General features: G+C 36.8%; 1 protein-coding gene across 2 annotated transcripts in view; it reads right to left on the bottom strand.

Annotated features, from left to right (window-relative positions):
* The window catches only part of LOC105524224 (lipid phosphate phosphatase-related protein type 5), a 116,220-nt gene that overhangs the window by 16,275 nt on the left and 73,094 nt on the right, over window positions 1–26,851 (bottom strand). Inside the window, exons 4-5 of one of the 2 annotated variants that reach the window (XM_011959410.1) lie at window positions 14,875–15,051; window positions 7,548–7,667 (exon numbers count right to left, since the gene is read on the bottom strand). In XM_011959410.1, coding sequence (XP_011814800.1) covers window positions 7,548–7,667; window positions 14,875–15,051 — 297 coding nt within the window. Of the gene's footprint in view, window positions 1–7,532; window positions 7,668–14,874; window positions 15,052–26,851 lie in introns of both variants that reach the window. The other variant, XM_011959409.1, reaches the window with a different exon arrangement.

Genomic DNA, 26,851 nt, shown 5'->3' on the forward strand with positions numbered 1-26,851 from the left:
AGAAAAGTTCCTTTAAAGTGTATTTCTAAATATTGCCCCATTTGTCATCTTCTTCAGATACAATGATTCGCATGTTAGGTGGTATGTCCTCCACACCTATGATCTTTTCTCAGATATCAATTTAATTCTCATTTTTTAAATTATAAAATAATATAACCAACAACTTTTTCCAGCGTGAACTTTGTTCTTTGTGGTTTCTAGTATAGTTTTAATCCCACCATGGCATCATTTGTTTTCTTATATTACATTCCTGATTGTGTCAGCTATCTTTCATCGACATTCATTTCACAAGTTTCCTTTAATTTCCTTGACTGTGGGAAGAAGATGGTATCTACAATAAATTTAACTATATTTACTGTTATATATATATATATATATATATATATATTTTTAAATGAAGTCTCACTCTGTTGCCCAGGCTGGAGTGCAGTGCCATGATCTTGGTTTCAAGCGATTCTCCTGCCTCAGCTTCCCAAGTAGCTGGGACTACAGGCACGTGCCACCAGGCCCAGATAATTTTGTATTTTTAGTAGAGGCGAGGTCTCACCATGTTGGCCAGGCTGGTCTCGAACTCCTGACCTCAGGTGATCCACCTGCCTTGGCCTCCCAAAGTGCTGGGATTACAGGTGTAAGCCACGGCGCCCAGCCAAATTTCTTGTAATCTTTTTGTTTGTTTGTTTGTTTGTTTCTTAAAAAAAAAAAATTGTGCCAAATGCACAATTTGGCAGAGAAAAATAAACCAAATACTTTCAGAAAGGTCGTGCGAGCCCTAAGGAAGTACAGTGTTTTAAATTACCCTGGGGGAGTTTTTCTGAGGACCTTTTGTCTATCTGAACATATCAGCAGTCAGTCCAATAAGGAAGCACTGGAACCTCCTCAGAGAGCAGGTTTGTTTGTTCGTTTCTTAAAAACAAACAAACAACCCCCCCCCAAAAAAAACCCATGCTCTATTAAAATATCTCTTTCTCTGTCTTCTGTGTCATTTGAAAGGATTTAAGTTCTTGTCCTGATTATTCATGCTTGAAATAGGACAGATTTAGCTCAGTTCATTTTCCTAAAATGAGTGGGAAAGGATTCATCAGTTATCTCTTAATGATAACCATGAATTGCTAGGGAATCCTCCACTTAGATCATGAGCAGAAAAGCTGGAGGATGTAGTTTTATATCATCAGTCTGAGAGGATTGTGAGAAGAAGCTAAGACCATGAGCATTTTCAGGAAGGTCACTTTGTTTCTACACAATTTCATTCATTATGTTTGTTGAAACCAGGAAGACTACCGAGCAGTTCAGTCGAACTTCTATTCCAGGAGTATGTGTAATCCTTGCAGGTAGGTTTTGGTTCTGAACAAAGGAAACTCCTCATCCAGGTGTGGGGTACCCATCCAGTTCACAAAAGCTTTCCTTCATCTGGCATGAACCCCTAATAGTGAGAAGCCTAATCTGAGGACAGCTTCTTGTCTCAGAGCTTTCTTTGGGCATTTGCTTATTTGCTAACTCTGTCTCAACACGGTGTTGATCCAAGGTGTTGAGATGTTCTCCAAATGAAATGAACTCCTTACTCTGTTAGAGGTTGTTCCTCACTCTCACTCCCAGTCTTTGGAATTTTGGGATATTATTGGGGCTGCATAGAATTTTAGCTATTCGTACGGCACTGTATTTCTTAAAGAGCAAAGGAAAAATGGCATTGTCCTTTGTGGGATTTCCTAAAACTGGGTTTATTTGTACCATATCTAGTCAAAATGCCAAAAGAATTTTACTTTATCTAGTTTTCACTCTTGGTGACACAGCTATTAAGATATTAATTCCTAGGAAGGAAGGAAGGAAGGAAGGAAGGAAGGAAGGAAGGAAGGAAGGAAGGGTCCGAAATGTGGATAAGGTCATGGTCCACTAACCTCAGTTGCCTCCTTCAGTTTAAGCATTGCTCTGACTGGTGTCTGTTTCTCTCCCTTCCTTCCTTCCTTCCTTCCTTCCTTCCTTCCTTCCTTCCTTCCTTCCTCCCTCCCTCCCTTCCTTCCTTCCTTTCTTCCTTCCTTCCTTCCATTCTTTCTTTTTTTCTTTCTTTCTTTTTCTCTCTCTCTCTCTCATCCACATGTTCCTTTCTATACTACTAAAGATAAATAAATGGTATTTCACATAATTGATTTTATTATATGTACATTTAATATACATATAAAGTCTTTTTAAAGAAACTTTCCAATGTATATTGGAAAACTTTCCATGTCTTGATTTACCTCATCCATTTTAGCTGTTAAATAATAATAATTATTATAGTTATGATTATTAAGGGTTTTACTGGTACCAGACACTGTTTAAGTGCTTTAGCATTAACTTATTGAACTCATATAATGATCAATTTATGAAAGAGAAAACTGAATCACCAAGCATTTAAGTGAGTTGCCTAAGGTCAAAATTATCCAAAATTCTCAGCTAGTTTGCCTCCAGAACCTACGAGCAAAAGCACTACACTACAATGTACTGGCTCCCATTGATTTAATAATTCACTACTCATACATATTTAAGCTTTTCATGATTTAATGTGACAAAGAGTGATAGAAAAGTTACTAGTAACCTGAATATTTAGTGGACATTAGGATACAATGGGCCAGTTTCCACAGATGATTAATTACTTTCACAAACCAAATGTAATGAATGTTCAGATATACTTGGCTTTCAGAAAAATCAGGACTTTTCCTCATAAACTATGGTAATTAGCTATATGAAAAACTCCCTATAATTAAGGAATAAATTGCTGGCGTAAAAATACAGAATGCTTGTATGCTATAATTACACTGCAGCTTATAGTTTGTCAAACATGTACTTTGAACATAAAAGGTTATATAAGTACATAACTTCTAAACAAAACTCTTTGCCTTCTCCATACAAAAGTGACAACCAGAAAATGACAGCTTGGCATAATAATACTAAAACTCTTGGTCATGCTTGCAGACCAAACTTTCACACTGGGCTCCCTTACTTTTTTCAGAGGGCCAGCTTTAAGGTCTAATGCCACTCTCCAACTATCAATTATTAAGATCAAAGTACTGGGAAGAATTTTGCATTTACTTATTTACCAATATGAGCCATGATTAATGCAATAAGGTGAGTACTTGCTTAGTGACATTCACAGGCTCTTGGAAACCAAGTTTAAGTAGAATGAAGTATAATGAAACCAATTTGACCATAGGCTAATTGATATAAGCAGAAATTAAGTTTCTATGGCATATTTCTGGTCACAAAGACATCACCAAACTTCTAAATAAAGACCAAAATGGTTCTAATATAAAACACTGGAATAAATGTGATTATACATACATACATTTAAGAAAGATTAATAGAAACAAGCATGATAATTATCTGCCCAATTATTTTGGTTCAGGGTAGCATGTGGCCACAACCTAGCATAGCAGCTCAGGGCAAAGGCAGTAACCAGCCCTGGACAGGATGCCATCCCACAGCAGGTGCACTAACACACACACATCACATTCACCCACACTGGGACCATTTAAGCATGCCACTTCACCTAATAGGTAGTCTTTGAGAGGTGGGAGGAAAACAGGGTAGAAAAGCCATGCAGACATGGGGAGAATGTGCAAACTCCAGACAGCAGCCCTAGCTAGAGAGTGTGTGTGTGTGTGTGTGTGTGTGTGTGTTTGTTTGTTTTTTCTCATCGGTGTTAGAAAGAAATGATATTGAATGAAATGATGTAATTCGAAGACCAGCTGTGTATTTATCCCAAATACTCCTTATCACACACAAAAAGAGAAAGCTATTGTAGGCTTCCCTTAAGTGGTAGCCTTCCTCCCTTTCTGCCTGATGAACACAAATACATGTATGTCCTCTCAGCAGCACAGTTCCAAAGGCATGCCTGAGATGTGTTCTCAGCATCTGGCCTTGTGATCATCCCATGCTCTTTTTGAGTGCAGGGGGCAGAACTTGCACTGTGCAGACAGCATTCTGCCTGGGAACAGGAATACAAAGATGAGAGAGTAAAGCTGGAACTCAGCAGGGTGTGGTGCCAATGTACTATAGTGAGTAAGGGGAGAACCGAATCAGATTCAAACCAGTTTTATTTCCTAGCTAGCGGAGTGAAAACAGAGCGCATAAATTTGTTATGAACCAAAAAATTAATAAAAGAAACATGCCATTTAACCTAATGTGTACATGAATACATATATTAACGAATACTCATCTCTAACAATTTATACATGAATAGAATATTTTTGCTTTTACTATCAAATATTTCAAAGCTCCCTATAAATGAAAATGAACTAGCATAACATTGACAAGAACCTTTTAAATAATTTAATAGATATAATGATGTAATGATATATATGAATATTTGGCAATGCTAGAAAGCTACCAAAGAACACTCATGCAAATAAATGTTAAAAGGTAGAAGGCAGTGATTATTACTGAAGTTAATTTCAGACGTATACAAAATGAAAAGGTTGTAATAGTTACCCTGACCATATGATTCAAAATATGTCTAAGATCTCTTCCTATATTTCACAACCCTTAATTTTTAGAGATGGGGTCAGAGATGGAGTCTCCATCTGTTGCCCAGGCTGGACTGCAGTGGTCTGATCATAGCTCACTGTAGCCTTGAACTCCTGGGCTCAAGCAATTATCCTATCTCAGTCTCCTGAGTCTCTAGGACTACAGGCACATGCCACCACACCTGGCTAATTTTTATTTTTAATTTTTTTTGTAGAAATGGAGTCTCGCTATTGTTACAGCCCAGGGTGGTCTCGAATTCCTGACCTTAAGGGATCCTTCCCCCTTAGCCTCCCAAAGTGCTGGCATTACAAGCATGTACCATTATCCCTGGGCTAAATTCTACTGCTTTTAATCTTTATTTAGTAAGTTAAACAAGATCTAATTTTGTGCAGATTATTCAGCTTTTAAACACATTTTCTTACATAGGTATGTGTCTCAAAACGTTACATTGTATAATTTTTCTCAGCTGCTTATCAACGATCTGGACTTTTGCAAATTACTTAACCAGTTGGAAGTTCAGTTTTCTTGAATGTAAAATGGGAATATGCACTGTAATAGGATATCAGCTAAGTCACTATAGAAAAGAAATTAGAACAATTCAATGGCTGAGAGGAGAAAGTAGTTCATTTCTTTCTCAGAACCATCTAGGCTGGGTGCTAGCAGGATAGATTGGTTATCTTACAAAGGGATTTCCGAGGTTGCTCCAGTCATTATCTTTTTCATTTGGTGAGAAAGTGTAGAGAATGTCCGGGGCAAGAGTCTTCAAAGAGATAAATCAGAGGTTGAACTTATTCCTTCTGCTCACATTCCATTTGTCTAAACTTGGTCTCACGGTTACACTTAACTGCAAGGGAAGCTGGGAAATATAGATTGTAGCTGGGCAGTCATGAATATAGCTAAAATTAGGGGATTCAATTACTAAAAGCAAGAAGGGGAGAAGGAATACTGAGTATTAGCAGTTCTTACCATTATAATGAGGATCATGTTTAAAACTTGCTGTGAGTACTGAAATTGTATCTGTAGAGCATAGAAGTATTTTGTGGGATTTATATAAACCATCAGCACAGGACTTGACACATACTGATGATCATTAAATGGTAGTCATTATTAGTGTTAGTATATTATTATTATTAAATACTTCTATCCTTACCTGAATGCTTGAAATCTCTCCAAAGTATCATGGGCAAGTAATTATTTAGCTATTCTGGAATTCCTATAGTAAAAGGAAATTTTATCTCTCTTAAGGCAGCCATTTCATTTTCAGAGTTTTTTCTTCTTTCTAGCCATTATTTATCTTCTTACACTCACTTTTCTTTGCTTTGTCCTAACCGTGATCTCAGACGCCCTCCGGAACAATTCTCACCCCTCTGTCATACAAGAGTCCTTCAGATTCTTATGGGAAACTATTGCTTCTTTCATGAGTTTTCTTCAAGCACTTTTTTTTGTTCCTCCAACAGTCCCTCATAATCCATGTTGAGTACATCCCAAAGAAATTCATTCACTCATTTAACAAATATTTATTGAGTATCAACTATTTTATCAATGCCCACTTTAAAACTGTGTTGTCAAGATCAGTACACAATATTCAAAATTGGTCTGACCAGAGCCTAGCAGTGCACACCATCAACCCCCTCATTCAGGGTATCATTTTCCCCAAGCGGGCCTTAAGACCATTTAACTCTTTTGGCAGTCTGATCACGCTGTTGACACATGTTGACTTGGTGCCTGTTACACCCCAAGCCTTTTTCATTTGTGCAATTAACCTAGATGTACCCTACTTTACACATGAAGTTTTTAGAAAATCCAAATACAAAATATTTCCTTTATTTCTAGTTAATTATGAATTGCATCTCATTGCAGTCATTGAAGAATTTTTATTCTTTCATTGAATATGTTAATTATCTTTCACAGATACACACAATCTGAACACCTGATTAGTGTGTAACTGACTCTTCAGCTAAGATACTGACCAAATGTGGAAGTGAACAGGACTGAAGAGAAGCCACTAGTATACCTCAGAGCAATCATTTAACCAGTTACAAATGCACATAACTGCACCAACATTTAGGAAATATTATCCTATGTGGTTCTTCCAAAAGTCTCGAGAAAAGTTTTTGTCAAATACCTGGTTTCTGTGCTCACTGCCATGCCCAGTGAGGCCTTGGCTGACCAGGCCAAGTGCTACTCTCTGGCTGCATTCAGCCCAATGGAGTCTCAGAATCTCCCTCATTAGAAGAGCATGACTGGTGTTTTCCTGATGTCAGACCTTTGTGCACTGAGATTCAACAAATCTTTATTGAACTGTGAATGTGTGCCAGGCATTGTGCTGAGCACTTTCTCATATAAATGGAACATGGAAGACATGGAATATATTTTGTAAAAAATGCAATATATCCTCAAGTAAAACTTTTTTATTTTTCCTATGTGTGAGACCAGTACACAATGTTCCTTATTTAGAAGCTATGGCAAAGTACTAAATGGATTTCACATACAGGTACTCCTCACCTTTTAGCATGAGGAAGACAAACAGATATTTTATTTTTTGATACGGAGTCTCACTCTGGTGCCTAAGCTGGACTGCAGTGGCATGATCTTGGCTCATTGCAACCTTCGCTTCCCAGGTTCAAGTGATTCTGGTGCCTCAGCCTCCCAAGTAGCTGGGACTACAGGTGCATGCCACCACGCCCAGCTAATTTTTGTAATTTTTTGGTAGAGACGAGGTTTCTCCGTGTTGGCCAGGCTGGTCTTGAACTCCTGGTCTCAAGTGATCTGTCCACCTTGGCCTCCCAAAGAGCTGGGATTGATTACAGGCCAGGTGTGAGCCACTGTGACCAGCCTACAAACAGATTTTTTAAATGTGATATATATTTTTCTATTATTATCTCTTTAGTGGCTAAATTCTTGCTAAATATCACATTACACTCTGAGGCTAAGTAAATCAACATAAACTGTGTGGACATGCTCCAGATATACATACAGGAATAATGATTCATTTGCTCTAGATACTATAATTTCAAATTTAAATTGTGAATCACCTGTACAGATGTTACCTTTTCCAAAGGACTTTCTACTCGAGGAATGCTGATTGTTGGCATCTGTGCCAGATTATCCATGTGTATATGCTCATTTTCTGCTTGTCTTCCTTTGAAATTATTTACCACGCACACAACCTAAAATTTCAGAAAACAATTACAGTTAAAGCAAACTGTGCTCACTGTGACTTTCACCCTTTTGAGGAGCTTAATAAATCTAAACATGTAAGAAAGTATTAAAATTACTTAAATGTTACATGTATATTAATTTATACCCAGATTTATTGTATACATTTATTGTAAAGTTTATTGTATAAATTTTAATAGCTGCTCCAATGCAGATATGTTTAAGAAAACTCACAGTTAATATGTAACTCACTCAATTATGACAATTTTACTATTCCAAAATTTTCATTAAAGTATAGTCAATGCTCAAATCGATCATAACACCATAACCTTATAAAAATTCATAGCAAGCTATCCTTTTCCTAATATGGTTAACCTACAACTTAATTTAAATGCTAATTATTTTTCATTGCTTCGGTATCATTATATTCATAATAAACCTTTTACAATTGGCACTCTCTAATTTAGCAGCATTCCTTAATTAACCTAGTTTGTCGTCTATTATTGTGTCCCATATATACTTGGCATACCAACAGTAGCTTACTGGGGCCACCACTGAAATAGAAAACCCTCTACATAAAGAAAATTGACCCTTATTTCAATGGACTATATCTCACAGGTGACAGAATTTGAACTAAACCAGAGGTTCTCATACTTAATGTGCATAAAAATACATTTTTGGCATTGTTAAAAATGCATACTCTGAAGCCCTCCCCTAAAGATTCTGATTTAGTAAATGAAGAATGGGGCCTAGGAGTTGGCACTTCAAAAATACATTCAAGAAGCTTCTAATGCAGGTGAATCACCTTTAAGAAATAATGAATTAAACATACCTGGAAAATTATTTGCTACTGTTTGCTTATGCAATAAACAAGGTAATCTTGGGAAAGGTATTCTTGAGTTTTATTTTCTGTGCTTCATATTCTATTACAAATCAAAATACAGGACTTACTTGCAGCTATAACCTAACATTCATTTTGTAAAGTACTTAATATATAATTATACATTTACAGTTCATATTTTCACAAATGTTACACTGAAAAGTCTTTTCTTTAGTAGAATTCATTACTGAATATCTTCAAAGGCCAATTAGATCTTGGTTGCTTTCCAGTTTTTAAATAAAATTTACAAATCCATAAAATAATAACATGTACTGAGACTTTATGTCAGAAAAATACTTCTTTGCAAATTGTTATAGACTTCTTATCCTTCCACTTCCCCAAACAACTACAGATTAGAAACATAGATCAAAGCCTGATAATTTGATACGTCAACTTTGCAGTTGCCACTTTAAAGATCTTTAAAGTAAGGGACAGTAAAGGCTTAGAGATGGGTACTTGATAAAACTACTACCTCATGATATTACCAGCTTCATGACCTCAAAAAGGTCGAACAGATACGGATTGCTCTAGAGATAAGGTAAGCAAATTTTTCGTGTAAAAGGAAGATAGTAAATATTTTTGGCTTTGCAGCCTTACAACCTTTGCTGCAACTGTTCAACTCTGCCTTTTTGGTGCAAACATAGCCATTGACAGTTCATAAGCAAATGGGAGTGTCAATATTCAAAAATAACTTTGTTTACAAAGATAGGCAGCAGATCAAATTTGGTCTGTGGGCTGCAGTTGGCTGACTGACCACTGCTCTAAAATACAAAGGATACAGTCAAGAATTTTAGCCAACAATAGCAACAATGAAACAAATAAGCAGTTTCACACCCATTCCATGAAATACATACACATATACACATATTTCCCTTTTCACTGGTATTAGAAATTATTGGAAAATTGGGAAGATTAATAACATTGCTAATAATTATTTTGAAGTAAAATTTGTTAAAAATGAAATAACTGTACATAGATATATGGCTCTCATGTGATAAAAGTTTATCTAGAGACAATATGGGCTTCTGGAATGATAATTATTTTATATTATGTAGGTTTTGGAAACTCTTTGAAACGATGTATTGGTTATCTCTTTGCCTTAATTAAGGATCAAGGTAATTCCACTGAAGCAGCTAAGAATTTGCATATGAAATACTTAAGTGACTAACCCATAGCAGATACTTATCAAATTGTATCTACTAGCATCATGATTATTCTTCTTATTCTTAGTATTTTAATTTTCGGGAAATAATTACCTAATCCTCTGTAGAGTTAGACTCCAATATTTAATAAGTCTTGTCTGCTAACATTTACAAGTATGGAACAGATGTCCTGTTTGTAAAAATGGTGATAAGAAAAAGTGAGGGACCTGGTTTTTGATCTTGAGCATGCCTGAGTCTATACATTCTCAGACAGTTCTCTGGGTCTCAGTTTTATCAGTTTGAAAGTGAAAAGGTTGCAATAGATCACTAAATTAACTTCATTTCTTTGTCTGGCAAAGGTATGACAATTCAACAACTACTCAAAACTAAACTCAAGATCTGCCCCCTCCAGCACCCACTCCAAACTTGATCTTTTCTCTGGACACTTTCAAGGAAAGGCAACATGCCACCCCACCCCTCAACACCCACCTCCACCCCAATGCAGCTGCACAAGGCTAAAAACTTGAATTAATCCTTTACACCTCTTACACATAACCAGTTACTGAATCTGCTCAATGTTACTTTCTGAATATCTTGATATCTAAGTATCTTGATTTCTTATATTTTCTTCGTTTTATCTCCTCCACCAACTCCAAAAACTAAGCAACTACCACCTGTTGCCTGGATACATACACAGCTTTATAAACTATCTCTCTAAATCTAATCTTGGCCCCTTTATTTCCACCATAATGTGAGAATGATCTTTCCAAATGCAAACTGGATTGTGTTACCCCCTTAACGCCATTCATGGCTTGGCTTTCCACATTTCTTAATGTGTAAACTCTGGCCCAGGCTCACTTTTGCAGCCTTCCTTCTCTGTTTTCAAAACACTTTCTGTTAGCTTTCACTTCCTGCTGTTTGGATACTCCTCACCTTCACTGTCTTTGGATGCCATATCTAACGCAGCCGTGATATCTCATCTCAGCTTCACTTCCTCATGGATGCCTTCCTTGAGCTCCTAGCTAGGATGGTTTTTGTTTTTGTTTGTTTGCTTTTTGCTCACATGGAGCTGTGATTCTTTTTATCAGAGCACTTAGTATGAAATTAAACATCATTTAAAGTAATACTTTGATTGATGTGTCTCTTCCAAGTTCCACAAATGCAGAGATGTTCTTTTTTGCTCACCGCTGTGTTCCCACTGTCACAGTGAAGGATCAGATTAATGAATGAGCAAGCATCTAGGACAGAAATTGTCAAATTTTCTGATGTGCTTATACAATTTAACGTTACTCTGCTTTCAGACATTCTGTTTTTACATGAGTGACTTCCACATGTATAATTCTTGTAATTCTATTCTCTCCTACCAAGATGATATGAGTAAATCATCACTATATATATTTTTTCTTTTTCCTGTCGTGATGATTACTTAATCTGATCCATTCTTGTTCATTTTCACTCTTTGTGGTAAATGAAACATCATTATTGTATGGGGTTAAGTGCATGGGCTTTGGGGTCAAACTGGTCTGGATCATAATCCTGGATCTCTCAGTTACTAGCTTTGTGAACATGGGCAAGTTACTTCATATAATCAGGCTTCAATTTTTTTTTAAACCTGCAAAATGAAGACAATAAAAACATTTCACTGAGCCGTTCTGAGGGTTAATTGCAATAATGTAGTAAAGAGCACAATAGCTATTATTGTTACTGTTATATATGATAACATGACAAGCTATTGTTGTGGCTCAATAAACTTGAGCTATTCTGCCTGACACTGTCATATGTATCATAATAAATCTGCAAATATTGTTCAACTAGTATTTGTTTTGTATCTTGCTAAGTATGGTGATTCTGCTGTCTAACCTGAAACAAAATGCCCATGAGATAAGAGTAATACAATTAACACAGCATTAATTCCTTATTAAATTATAAGAGGACAGACTCAAAGAGTGGTAGAAATTCAGAAAAAAATGGAAAAATCAACCAATCAGGGAAACTTCCTGGGGAAACTGGATCTTGTCTGAGACAAATCTCAAGTGTCTAAAGGGTTTGAATATAGTCACCAAACGTGAAGACTGTGGTATTCGATGTCTTGTCTGCACTAGGCTGCACTTCTTACATGTGGGATTTCACTTAATCCTTAAAAGAATTCTGGGAAGTAAATAAAACATTCTTTATGCATTCTTTCATGTATTAATTCATTCATCATACATTTATTCAGTACCTCCTCTGTACCAGACCTTGTTCTAGTTACTGGGAATATGCAGTGAACAAAACAAAAAAACTTCACAAGGAGCTTACATTCTAGTGGGATTGATAGGAAAGCAAAACCAAAAAAGTTCCATATGGTACATTGCACACTAATTTATTACACATTAATTAATATTACATATTAAAGGCTGAAACATCCTATGTAGAAAAGTAAAGTAGGGAATGAGGAAAGGAATCCTCAAGGAGAAGTAGTCATTTTAAACATAGTTCAGGGAAGGCCTCACTATTTTAGTAAGAAGTAATAATGTCTACAATTCAAAAGTTATGGTCAGAGACCAAAGATACAAGACATGGAAGAAATATTTTGATAGTGGAAATGAACCTGGCCTAAATGAATCACTGGTGTGTGGAATGAAACAGGAGAAGTAGCCAAAGGCAAATGTTAGGCATGGAGTCTGGGTGACTGGGTATTCTGGGTTCCTTTAACCAAGACAGATCTGGAGTAGATTAGCATTAATTTTATTTTGGAATCACTTTAGAATTCTGCACACACTGCAAGATAATTAGAAACACCCTAGGATATTACAACATATTACAGGCCAGATCTGGAGTTACTGCTCAAAATAAATGTCTTGAGTTTCCCAAATGAGAAAATTGGGTATCATCAAAGAAGGCTCCCTGTGCCTCGTCCATATCACCTTCCATGTTCCACCAGGCTCCAAACCATTCCACCTCCTAAATATTCTGGAGGACATGATGGATATCCTCCCTCTTTGTGCCACTGAGGACCAATCTGCACCATCCTGTTTCCCTGGTTCTGCATAACCCATCTCTTCTATCCTCAACTTTGTCTTATCGTCCTGCAAATATATTTTCAAAACACAAACCTCACATAGGGCAAAAGGGACCGAGAGGAAGCAAACTATAGTTTATGGAACTTTTTCCAGTCATTCATGTAGTCATTTGCTGAACTCGTACTACTTTGTTTAACCTTTATAGAGCCTTATAATGATCCTTTAGGGAGGCTGTTATTTAGCCACATTTAAATATACCTATAGGCATTCACATTCATAAATGGTTGTGAATGAATGCATAAATGCATTTTTAGTCATTATATAGGCATTATTTACATATAATCTTTTCATGAAGTCATTTTTCTGGGAGAACGGGAATGTTCAAAGGGCTATCATGGAATGTTCTCAACATGTGCAACTGGAGGGTCTTGAGCTCAAGGGGGATCCAGAGCTCAGCTCAACATTCACCAGACAGGGAAGCGACTTGGAAGGCCCCAGCATTCTGGTGTCGGCCTTGTAAGGTAAGGTGTTCACTGGAAGTATAGGGAAGGTGGCAATAGCCACAGATAAACAAGAAGGCTGATGAAATGCCAGTGAATATGTTATGGACCCGCAGAGCTGAAACACATCTGCATCTGACACTACTGCTTTGAAATTTTGGCTACGTGTATACTCTTGGCTTTGCCTATAATATTTTTGTAAGGATTTATGTAAAGTTTGTTGTTGGTTTTGCTTTCTGAATGTTAACCAGTTTCAACTGTGTGAGTGAATGCAAAAAAAAACAAAAACAAAAAAAGGTTTTGGTTCAAGCCAGGGCCCCAGTTTTCATGAGGCTACAGGATACCTCCAGGAATGAGAGAAGGTTGAGTCTAAGTCTCCCAGGGACCTTGGGAATCACAGAGAATGGTATGAAAAAGAAGCACAGGATGCAGTACAGAGATGAGGTCATGGTGACTACTTTACCACGGGAGATTCTAGAGGAAATAAGTTATTTAAAATGCCCAGTACATAAATTATGTTTCAGCATTTGGTAGCTGGAAAGATTCACTGAAGTGTTTGCTTACTGATTATTAACTAGTAAAATGAGGCTAACAAAGTAAAGTCACATGTAAGGGCAATTTAAATGTAATCAAATGGACATAAAGTATTTTTTAAATTATAATGTGTCAATGCAAAAATATGTTTTGATTCATAGTCTACATATTGTTTCACTTGTGTAAAATGTGGTATACTCATAATGACTAGTGCACATGAGTAGAGAGGGAAGTTCGCGCTGTTTATCACATACTTATAAAATGTTATATACTCATGACTTATACTGCACTTTAATAGTATAATCTCATATTATAATCAGATTTTATGGTATAAACATCAGTAAGTATTTGGTACTGATAGTAAGTCAGAAAAATACTTAGAAATGCATATAAACCCTTGACTATTGTCTCTCCTTAAATAAATAATGATGAATTCTAAAGTCAGACTAAAATACATTTTCTAACAACCAAAACCTATGGAGATATTCCTAGAAGATTTTATAGTAAGAGCATAAATGGAATGCTTACTTCATAATAAGTCACTGTGTATGCTGTTTACTATGTGATGAAATATGATTTGACATGGTATGGTCTTGGAAACTATTCATGAGTTTTCAGTTACTGACGTAAAACGCCTCATCTCACAGGTGAGGTTGACCTGTTAGAAAGCACTGGGACATGGAGGCTCAGGGAGAATACAGCAGGGAGGCACTAGGGGACTTTGGGATTCTCTCGATACCACAGGATGCCAACTTCCCTGAGGAATTTAAAAAAAATATCCAAACCAGTCCTGAAACTCGCCTATAACATTTTTAAAGATTTATATAAAGTTTGTTATAAATCCTTAAAAAATATTATAGGCATTTTTTACCCCAGTCTTAAAAACTATTTGGGAGGGACAGTGTGTTTTTTGGCCAGTTCTATTTTATACGAAAATATATTGTTCAACTTTAAGTGTAGGATTTGTATTTTTTTCATCCCCAAACCTGACTTGTGGCAGAACAAATGGGGGGGGGGAGGAAGAAATGAATGACTTAAATGAATGACTTGTTTGATATACTACATTTAGACAAACCCAGTGATTCACACTTGTATTTTCTCATAGGTGATTATGCAAGTTAATTAAAAGCCCAATGATATATACAGAAATTTGTACTTACCAGAAATACTGCTATAGATATTCCAACCAGAAAGCCTGCTATAACATCTGACCAATGATTTCGATATTCTGCTACTCTGTTGAGTCCAGTAAGAAATGCCAAACACATTAAGCCCAAGCATAGAACTGGCTTAGCAAGTCTGGTTCCCTTGGCTTTGATTGTGTTGGTAATGTACATCTGAAATGTTAAATAAAAAACATGACTTTTCATGAAGGCATTTCCTTTATTAGCATAGAATATCATGTGTATATACAAACATATATTTATAGACATACATATGGCTGTATGGTTCAAATCATTAACTGGAGTTTATGAAGTTTTTCAAATAAGTTTCTTAAAAGAATTCAAGAGTAGCAATTGTTTCATTTTACTTACCTTATATGGCAATCTGTTACAAACGGCCAATTCTTAATATAAGATTATTAATCATCTAGAAACACCAAGCACAGATAGTCCAATTGTCTTTTTTTCTTTTTATTCTTACTATATCCATTCTTGTTTTATCTGAACTTTCATTTTAGATCAGCCTCAACAATATTGTTAGAAGGGGGAAATCTCACGAAGTGCTTAAGTGTTTTTAATGTTTCCATTTGTGTATGCCATATTTAGAGGATGCATACTTCATAAAAATCAGGATTGTGAATATAGCTAGAAAAAATAAAGTGGAATAGACTTCTACCAAACAGATGTTACTCTGAAGAAACAATTTAAGATTCAACGTAATGCCAAGGTTGCTTTCATGTTATTAAATGAAGTTGTGAAATTACTTTAACTACATTTTATCAGCTAGGATTAGGACAATAAAATACTTAAGTACAATAAGGGAAATGTGTCAGCTAAAAACATAACAATGAATAGATACCTACATTTCTGGCATCTGGACATACGCTAATGAACATATGGTGTCAACTGACTGCAGGGAATGAAATGTCATAAGCCACCATGCTCAAGAATTATTTGATCCTTCCCCCATCTAACTTATTCTATAGCTCAACTGCTCTTAATTTTATGCATTACTTTATAAGCAAATTTGTTGACTGTATTCAATTATTATTTCAAGTCATTAGTAGAGCAATTGTAAAAGAGAACTTTGATAATGTAATCAGGTTTATGGTATAAACATCAGGAAGTATCTGGTACTGATAATATACTCAGAAAAATTTTTAGAAATGCATATATACCCTTAACTATTGTCCCTGGGTTAAATAAACAATACATCTGCTTAAGAGAGTAAACTAAAATCAGAATTTAAGTTTTAAGTTCATACTAGCCATTTTAGAACACTATGAAATCCAGTAATTATCTTCTCTATTTTTTTTTTTTTTTCTGGGCAAAGTTTGCAGCCCTTGTAGCTGCCAAAAGGGGCTGTTTAAATATGTAAGCAGTCCAAGTGATACAAGGCATCTCTCTAGCCAAGTTCTAGCCTTTTACAGTCCATCCCAGGTCTCAATAGTCTGGGGTGGGGGGAGCTGAACTGTCTCCATCTTGGCCTGTGACCTTCAGAGCTGGGTCTGTGTGTCTAAGCCTGTGCTTGGAAAAGCTTGATAATTTCAGTTATGGAGGATAAGTATACATAAGAGGGGAACAGGAAGAGATGAGAAAGAGAAAATGATGCTTTTGCCAATCTGAGAGAATGTGTTAAAGAGTTCTGCCCACATGAATAACAAGGCCAGGCTATCACACCACTTCAGGTTTCTAGTGATGCAGCTAATTGAGTAACTCCTTGTATGAGTAGTGCATATGAATACAGAAGGACATTTGGGCTTCTTGTGAGGTTTTCTTTAACACAGCTATAAAGCTGGTTAATTGTTTCTTACTTTTACATTTCTTTACATCTGTTAATACTCAATATATTCTGTCCTCATTAAGACAAAATAAATGTGGGATGATAACTGAATCATATTAATACTGCTAGTATCAATTATAGCTACCATTTCTTGAGTGATTGCTCTTCAAGGCAATGTTCTAAGCATTTTATTAACAGATTACTTATCTCATTCAATCTTCAAAACAATCATCTAAGTTAGGTATCATCATTACCTCCATTTTATAGGTTAAAAACTGAATCAAGATAAAGCTTACTATGAAGACTGCACAGTTTGATGATTGCAGTGGCACTGTTGAGAAAAGACAGGTGTAAATGGAAAGTAAAGGGAAGGCACTTGGGTATCTCCTAATCTTCCTTTCTACTTCATTGACTTCTTGCCTGGAGGAAATGGCCAATGAGCATAAGCTGAGTATCAGTGAATGCAGGCCAGTCAGGAACTAAAGACAGGAGAAAGGAGGCCACCACAGAATCATAGAACTAAGGCTACCTCTATGCTCTGCTATTAGGGAGAAGTGGGAAATAGTGTAAATGTGGTCCTTGTGCAAAATACCCTACAGAATCTATTTGGCTTCAGAAAACACTTGCCTTTCCCTCGCCCCCAAAGACCATCTCAGATACAGCCCAGCCCTTACTGGGCCAAGTTGTATGAGCCTATAGTAAAATGTAGGCTTGGACTACATCCCTGTGAAGTTTCTCTTGAATGTCAAGTTGATCGTTAAATTGCCCTAATGACTCAAACAAGGTTTAAAAGGAGCCCACAGACAGTCTAGCCACAATGCAAACTCATGAAAAAGCTTCTATTTTAGGAATAGCCTGGTATTTGGCTTTTCCCTTCATCAGAGTGGAGAGTGGACAGTGGCTGAATTTCAAGGGTTATGTGAATTTCAAGGGTTATAGATTTAATTTTAAAGTAGATCATAGCAGTGCTTTATAATGTACAAATTTTTCTGTAGCATAATCAGTTGGCATGGATGTTACAAAAGAAAAATTAAGAGAGCTTTCACTTGTACTCAGCAACTCTTTAGTACTTTATGAACATAAGTGCCTTTTAAACCAGTCTAATTGTGTTATCCTTACAGAAAGTCTATTATTCTTAATTTGCAGAAAAGGAAATTATGGCATAATAATCTATTAAGCATGTTGGATACAGAACAGGAATTGATTATTTATGCTCTCTTGGTTTTTAATTCACTTATGAAACCATCTAGGTTGACCAGATGTCAAAATGTAGCTAAAATAAAATGCAAATAGCAGGGTGTGTGATTTGAGCAGGATGGTATTCACTCAGTCCTCTAGGGTCAGTAGATGCTCACTACCTCGCAGGCCAACCCATTTAATCATTATTAGCAGAGCTTATTCATCCATTCCACAAATATCCACTAGCACTAAGATGCAGAAAGCCAAAGCTGATCATTTGCTCCCTATTAAGAGCCTCGTGTATATTCTTTTATACTTTTTCTCTTTGCTTATACAAATATATACAATAATTAATGCACATATAAAAAGGTTTTGCTTACTTGTTTGCTTTTAGTAAAATATAATCATAATGTCCTATTAGTCTGTAATATGCATTGCCTCACTTGTTATAATATATATCTATTTTTTGTGTAAATTGAGAAAACACTGAACTATTATTAATAACAAAACAATACTATTATAAAAATAAATGAAAATAAACACACACACACATATTTATTAAGCACCTACTATGTACCAGAGACTGTGCTAGGTTTCTTCAAAGAGGAGACATCTATGGTTAGATTCTGAAGAACGAGCATGAGAGTTCCAGGTAAAAGGGAAGTGGTGGGGGAACCGTATCCTAGACAACATATGCAATCCTCCTCTGTGTTCTCAAAGCACCTTGTTCCTCATCTGAGAACACTGGCCACAATGTATGGTTATAATTTATTTTCACTGGTTCCTTCACTAGAGTGAGGACATAGAAGCCAAGTCTAGGCTATTCATTGTGGTCTAGCTTTTGGAGAACCTTTTTCCTTCTCTTGTTTTCATGCTTCTTTCACCTTTCTTATGCTATTTAGCCCTAAAGACATCCACTAATTGTTTATTTGCCCATGATTATATGTATTCTTTTATTATTTGTCTCTTCTTTTCTACAGATAAAACAGCCTCAATTCCCCTCAGTATGGGAATAACTCAGTGGCCAGATCCCTCAGCACTCTGCACACTCTAGTGCTTTTGACATCTGTTAGTACTTCTCTCAAAGAGTACAGCCCAAAATTAAGCAAACTGGTGCCCACTATCAACTGACCAGCCCAAAGTGCAGCTGAGACTTTTCTAGATTGCACCCTATAGTCTTACTCACTGATCCATATCTCATAGTCAGGTCAGGATTGGATTATCTTTAAACCGATTTCCAGATTTTGATGACTTTGACTGATGCAATCTAACAGGGCACTGGGTTTGATTAGTGTGTGTGTGTGTGTGTGTGTGTGTGTGTGTGTGTGTGTGAGAGAGAGAGAGAGAGAGAGAGAGTGTTTTAATAACTTCATAGCATTATTGGTCAAACTGTGTTTGCGGTCCACTGAATCTTCCATGACTTCTTCACACGAACCGATGCCTTATCAAGTTCCCCTTACCCTGGGCTCCTGAAATTGTTCAAAAAATCAAATTTACTATTGTTTTCAAAACAGTATTTTACCCTGTCAACACCATTTTGAACTTTTATGCTGGCATCCATCATAGTATATTAGTTATCTTTCTCCCAGATTCTAGTTAGCTCCAGACAGATCACCAATAACAAGACAGCATCAAGGACAGAGCCTCATGGCACTTCACCTGAGATCTGTTTACAAACTGCTACTGACATTTTTCATATAACATTTTTATTTAAAAAATGAGGCATTCATTTATTAAGCCAACCTTGTAGTGTCCTGAAAGTTTTATTTACATACCCAGACTTGATATTCTTGCTTCATTGATAAATTTGCCAAACAGCAATGTAAAGCTGTCTGATGGGGTATGTAACAAAATTGTGATGCAATGGTGGAAAGACCATGGACTCTGCCAGACAGACCTGTGTTCACTTAATTCAGACTTTTCAGGACTGTGATGGGGGTCAGGAGTGGTGATGGTGGTGCAATAAGCAGTGGGATATTGAAGTCATAAATTTTCTGTACAGTGCTATAACCTAGATTGCATAAAACATGCAATAACTCTAGTTTCCATAACTGATCTAAACTTCATCATAAGCGCCCATCTTCCACTGAATAGAAATGGGATGGGAGGAATTCTGAATAAATGCTTAGTTGTTCTGTTTCTCACTATTCTCTCTTCTGGAAAAACAACAGTGGGGTCTAGTTGGAGGCCTGCAAGACCTCAAGGTCAAGGTGGGGAGGCAACCCACCAGCCTTCACTGGCCTCCACTGCCAGGTGTGTATCCCACTGCTTCATTGGTGCCCTACTGACAACCACTGTTAACGTCCTTGTGGTCCCATACTGACTTGGTCCATTTAGGCTCACAGGAAATAAGATCCTTTTCATCTCTCGCACATCTTTGTAGTCCCAGGTGGGCTGCCTACCCTCCCAAGCTCTGTTGCAGGGTCCCTGGGCTCCCACTGTCTTCTCTGCGGACTTACCTGCTGCAGATGTATTAAGAGAAATTGTTTTCCCAGTTTCAAGCCAGAAATGAAGTACAAGCCCTTCTACTTTCTGTTATCTCCACAACCTCTCTGGAGTTTCTGTTATCCAGTGACCAACTGCCTTCTTTGGGTTTCTAACGTATGGGTGCTCACCTAAGTGGGCGCATCAAGCCCTTCCCTCTCCTCCAGTCCTCCGCTTCCTAGGACAGGAAGTACTCCCTTCCTTTCCCCTAGGTTGATGTTATCACCCTTTATAAGTTGTGTTTTCTCTATAAAATACTCAGATAATAAAATAATAATACTTACATTATATGTATTTTATTACACTCAAAATATTCAGATATTCAAATTTTGCTTTTGATATGTAAAGCTTTGATATTTAGAAATTCCTGTTCTCTCTTGACAAAGCTAGCTTCATTTAATTACTGAAGCTAAACACTTCTTTTTCCTCTTATCTTGAAGTCTTTCCTTGAGGCACTGAACCAATACGGTAGCCAGTAGCTACTGTAGCCATTAGCACTTGAAATGTGATGAGGCCAACTATAGTACTAAATTTTCAATTCTATTTGATTCTAATGAAAAGGATTTCAAAACTGGTACTCAATTAGATTGTTAGAAAATTTTAATATATGTTTGAAACAAATTGGGCTTCACATCTACTTTTTACACTGTAAATTTTATATCTAAATACAGAATAAGGATTTCAGATGAAAATGTAGCGTCTGAACTGAGATGTATTTTGCAAGTGTCAATACACTGGATTTAGAGAATTTTGAAAAAGAAAAATGCAAACTATCTTATTACTAACATATTGATACATGTTGAAATAACATATTGATACATGTTGAAATAAAATATTAATACATGTTGAAACGATTGATACAGCTTGGATACACTGGGTTAAACAAAATATTAAATATTAATATCACCTTTTTACTTTAAAAATGTGACTATGAGACATTTTAAAATCATATATATATGGTTCACTTTCTATTTCTATTGGACAATGCTGACCTAAACAAGAGCATCATAATTTAAAGGGTATACAAAATGATCAGTGAATATTCCAAAAAAGATTTTACCCATTTCAGCAATTATTGCTACTTTATTATTTTTATTTATTTTATTGCTTCCAGTTGGGTACTGATCCTAAAACCACTTTCCAGGCTACCTGAGCTTCATTAGACAACATTTATCCACATATTTTTATTTATTTTTAAATATTTGTTAATATATTACCATTTCAAATGGCACATAGTGCAATGAAATGATACTATCATGGAATTATTTAGAGTTTTCTAAGTGAAACTATCATATACAGCCTATTTTTTCAGATTCTAATTATCATAATGGCTACTTTTAAGAAAACTTTACTTCATCAAAGTTAACCGGTTGTTTTGTATTTTATTGATACCTGTAGAGACTTGGGAGATTCTGTATTTAGTCAGTGTAAGCTGGGAGGGAAAGTTAAGCTTTAGCAATTTAATAGTCAGGGTTAAAAGTTCAATCTACTACCAGTTAGCTCTGTGACCTTACACAAATTACTGAACTTCTCTGACTCTTAGTTATATCACTTGTAAAATGAAAATAACTATACTAATCTGTAGGATTTAGAATGGTAGTCACAAAAGAAGTGTAAGTTTCATTGCCGTCACATGGCACCACGAAAATTTTTGTTTGCTTTGTGATGAGAATAAGCTAAAAGGATTAAAACAATATATTTGGATTAAAACTATGTACGTGTTAGGAGAAATAATGTATTCTAACTTATGGGCATGGGGATAAAGCTCCTTATTGTATTTGAAAATCAAGAGTAAACATCCACTTTCTTTACAATATCCTTAACGGGTACCTAACAAAAGATTACATCATCATGAACACAGAATTTATCCTGTAGCTGATGTCCTTGAATGAAAAACACTGAGTCACAAATGTGATGTAAGTAACAACAACCTCAGTGTTCAGGACCAGCTGGTACATGAAGTTAAGATCTGAATATGCTCAGTAACTCTGCTGCCCACAGCACAAAGGCCGATTGATGGTTTGGTTATGAATAACAGCTCCTTCATCACGGACACATTTACCTAATCCCTAAAATGCAGCCATGGCTGATTTTACATGGAGACTATTTATCTCCAGTATGACTGCCCCCCGACCCAATAAATATACTGCACATGTGGCATTTCATCCATCAGCTAGAAGAACAAATACACTTTTGCTTGACATTATCATCTATGAAATCAAGGACTATACATATTCACCACTTAACACTTGTTTTCCATACACCAGATAGAAAGTAAGAGGATATTTACATAAAGATAACTTGTGATCTTATTTCTGGGTTTTATACAAGCACAAAAAATATATAATAAAAAAGCTGTGTAGCATCTGAAGACTTACCTGCAAGCAAAAGATATTTGATGGCTATAATTCTATCTCATCATCTCCAAGATTTAAAATTCCCTGACAAGCAAGTAAGAAACTAAAATCAACATGTTAAAGACTAATCTGGAAATCTGAAATACTAAAAAAATTATGCACAAGACTGTTGAGTGAATTGAAGGATTAGATTTGGTATACCTTAAACAAAAATGAAGTAGAACCTGAAAAATTTAAAACACGTGAATAAAAAAATTAAGTTTACTGTCAGGGACAAGAAATTAGTAGTATAACAATAAAGCATATTTCAGGTATCTCTGAGTAGTCCTCGAAGATGTCTGAATTTGTACTTAAATCTTTAGGACTCAAAATATTTCTCAGGATTTCTTCAGATAAGGAAAGAAACTATAATTAATGTTAATGTGATTATCTATATGTCTGATCTTTGTATGATCTATACTATGTATATAATATACATATATAGAACCAGAAAATGTTAAATATTAAGTGACAATTGGATTCTAGATCGTGAGATACTGTCGAGATACTGTCTTAAATTATATAATAACAGAAAAAGAGTCATCATACCTTAGAAAGATAAATTTAATATTGCAGCACATATAGGTTTGTGATCAGCAACAAAATACTGTAATCAACTCCACACTAATTTCAATAAATATCATTAATATTAATGACAGTGTGACATTTCAAAGGATGTCTTAAAATTAAGAGTGTGCTTATAGCATATTTCTGACTTCATTCCTAACCCTCATCGGTGAGTAAGTAAAGGGCAGGGGAGAAGTTTTCCCAGTTGGTTCCTCAGGAAGTGTTCTTCTTTCCCCTCTCAAGGCTTGCGATTTTCCTCCCCAACTCCTTCAATTTTCATTCAACCAAAAGCTTCCTACATCCATTCCCACTGAGTCCCCACCCAGCTTCCAACTCTCACTTTACTCCCTTTCAAGAAGGAGGAAGGTGATGTAGGTGAACCTCTGTAACCTCTCTTCTCCCACACCTACAAGGTTCTACCATTCACAACAAAAACTGCGTTTAAGGCATGTTAAGTTATGAAAGGTGTCAAAACACATCTCTCTGCTTAGTGCCTGCTTGCACCTCAAATCATATCCTCAGCCTTAGTCCCAGCTGTTGGAGGAGCAGAATGACTCTTTCTCACTTTGCTACCAGTATTCTGTTCATAATTATTATAAAAAGAGTTATTTTTACATAAAAATATTTATATTTTTCTCCCATGCTAGCTTATATGGGATAGAAATACCCTTTTCTCTTTGTGACCTCAGTGCCTGGTATGGTTCTTGGCTCACTCTCAGTAACAGCTAATCATAATAAAAGTTAAAATTTCATGAATGCTTACTATGTGTCAAGAACTGTGCTCAGTGCTTTACATGCACTCAATCAGGTAATCTAAACAATTCCATGACATTGGTACTCAACAACAGAGGTAACTAAGACACAGAAAGGTTAAGTAACTTATCCATGGACTTAAGGCTAGAAGGTGATGAAGCCGGGATTCATACTCAAGCAGTTCAGTTACAGAGCCCATGCTCTAACAAAGATGCTATTAATATATGCCGTGCAGGAGTCAAGGATCCTCTCTCCCTCAGCCTTGGAGAGGAAGGCGGGGCTGAAGTAGTCCTCAAGCAGAGGTAAGACTACTTACCTTCAACAGCATGCCTGAAGCGGGAGCTGAAAATGACTCAGTGTGTCAGTCTGAAGGCTGTGCAGGTGGAGGCGGGGGTGAGTACAGAGGGGAGTAGCAGGAATTAGGCCAGAGAGGTTAACGGGGGCCAGGTTCAAAAACCTTTGTGTGCCAAGTGAAGGAGTTGGGATTTGTATTAAAAGGAAAATGGGAGTACATAAAGGGGACATGAGAATGTGACAGGAGTACCTTTGAATTTAAAAGTATCACTTCGGAAGGAGCGGTTCCCAGTGCTGGATCATCACATCCTGAACTAGAGTCATGGCTGCAGTCATGAACAGACTGGAATATTTAGGATGTTAAACTGGCCAGAATTCTTGGTTAATTGGATGCGTGCTTATGTGCATCCATGAATTTGAACTGCATGAGGTCATGGGTGGAAGGTGAAAGTGCAGTGAGGGAGGAATAAAACATAACAAGTCTCAGGCCTCAGTGGCCAACAGAAGTTTCTAGGCAGGAAATCTATAGTTCCACTTGGAAGTACAATTATATCCAGACATACAACAAGAATCAAGATGTTCCACCTGCTTTCCCATGGAAACACGGTACCTCATGGTAGTCCTATAGCACGATTAACAATGTATTTTAAGTACATTATGGGTTAAATAGGGTTTTGAAGGCTGAGTTAGATACCTAAACTCTGTGTATGACATGATTTCCATCAGGTCACAGTTTTAAACAACTGAGTAAAAACACCAACTAGGCCTCCATGGAGACAGGAGATATGTTTGTTTTGCCCCTTACTCAATACTCAGCCCTGGTACAGGGTCAATCAATGGATGAATAAATGAACATACTGCTTTGGAGAGCTGGGCTTGTGTATATCACACTGCTTATCTCTAATTAGAACAAAAATATATACAAAATGTACAGCAACTCTCGCAATGAATAATTTATGTGACCTTTCAGCCTTATGCATTACTTTAGCTATTTTTTAGGTGTGTAGTAGTTGCTGTATTTTGGAAATGACCTCTAAGAAACTGTATATTTTCCAGGAATCTATTGATTTTTCTAAAAAACTAATGTACTTAACAGGCTGTGGTAAAAGAATCTCTACTTTCCCTCCAGCCTGCAGTAAGCATGCACATTAGTTGCCTATAATGAGTGGATAATGGCCCAGATAGCATCAGAGGATCTGAGTTCTGGTCTTGATCCTTCAGTACATTAGGGCTATGATGTTAGGTGGGTGATGACTTATCCTCACTGAGTCTCCTCACTGGTCAAATCTGGAAAGCAGCAAGGTCTGCTTTACTACAGCTCCACACTCCTTTATCAGAGCCCTCAAGTAGAGAAGTATTTCAGAATTCAGAACATTTTCAGATTTTGGGTAATGTGATCTATGTACTGCCCATTGATACCTCCAGTGTGGTCAGGGCTGCACCCTACAATAAAACACATTCACATTTCTACCTCAAAACAGATGGCTACTCACAGGAAGCAGAATAAGTAAAGACCTCCAATAAATTCAGGTCAGATAAAGTTTTTCATCCAGGGACAAACAAAATTTTGTCTTTCCTTGCATAGAGAGGGCTTCTTAAAAAAAAGATTTCAGAATTAAGAATAAAGTTTCAGAATGAAACTGAGCTGTTCTGAGGACCAGATGAGACAATGACACTAAAGAACAAAGTGCAGAGATGAAAAGCCGAGCTTTGCATAACCAAAGCTGGTGTTGTAACTACTTGGCAAGCTCCAGTTATGGTGGCAGGAAGCCATTTACATCTAGCTCTGAAACCTGAGAAAGTGCTGAAGACACACTGACCATTCGAATAGCTGGAGAATTTTGGTTGATTTGGGAAGGCCTTTCCTGGTAAAGGGGCAGTCAGGGTTGGGGTTGTCTCTGATGCATGTAGTGAGGTGAGGAAAGGCACCAAGGGGCAGGGAGTCAGGCACGATTTGGGCAACATGAGCAGATATGTATCTGGTTAAAGCTGGAGAATCATGGTGGGAAAACTAGCTTGGCCTTGAAAGCTGTGTGGAGGAATTTGTTACTTGTGCAAAAGGAGAGGGGGTAATGTCCTAGGTGCTTGAGGGGCTAAAGGAAGATGTTTCTGGCAGGTGGGCACCAGGGGAGGAAGACAGAACACAGGGATCCTAGGCTCTGATTGGCAGCATCAAGAGACACAGAAGTTGGAACCAGAAGGCAGAGAAGTTTAACCATGCTTCTGGGATAAATGTCCATGGGAATGTGGGACACAGGAGAAATTATTTCACAGGCCTGTTCTCCCAACTCTTGCTTTTCTGGGACCTGGAGCTTGGGTGGCAATAGGACACAGTGAGGGGGCAGAGCAGGCGCGTGCTTGCTGATAGGTACGAGCCAATGGATGCAAGCTTGTCATCCCTGGGCAAAACACAGAAGGAAGAGTGGATGCAGACTGTATGTTTCAAGGCAGATAAGAAAAGATTTCCTAGAATACCACTGAACATAGAGTATACAGAAAAAGCTATTAATTAAAAGTT

The sequence above is a fragment of the Colobus angolensis genome, unplaced genomic scaffold, assembly GCF_000951035.1.
Source record: "Colobus angolensis palliatus isolate OR3802 unplaced genomic scaffold, Cang.pa_1.0 Scaffold491, whole genome shotgun sequence".
NCBI lineage: Eukaryota > Metazoa > Chordata > Mammalia > Primates > Cercopithecidae > Colobus > Colobus angolensis.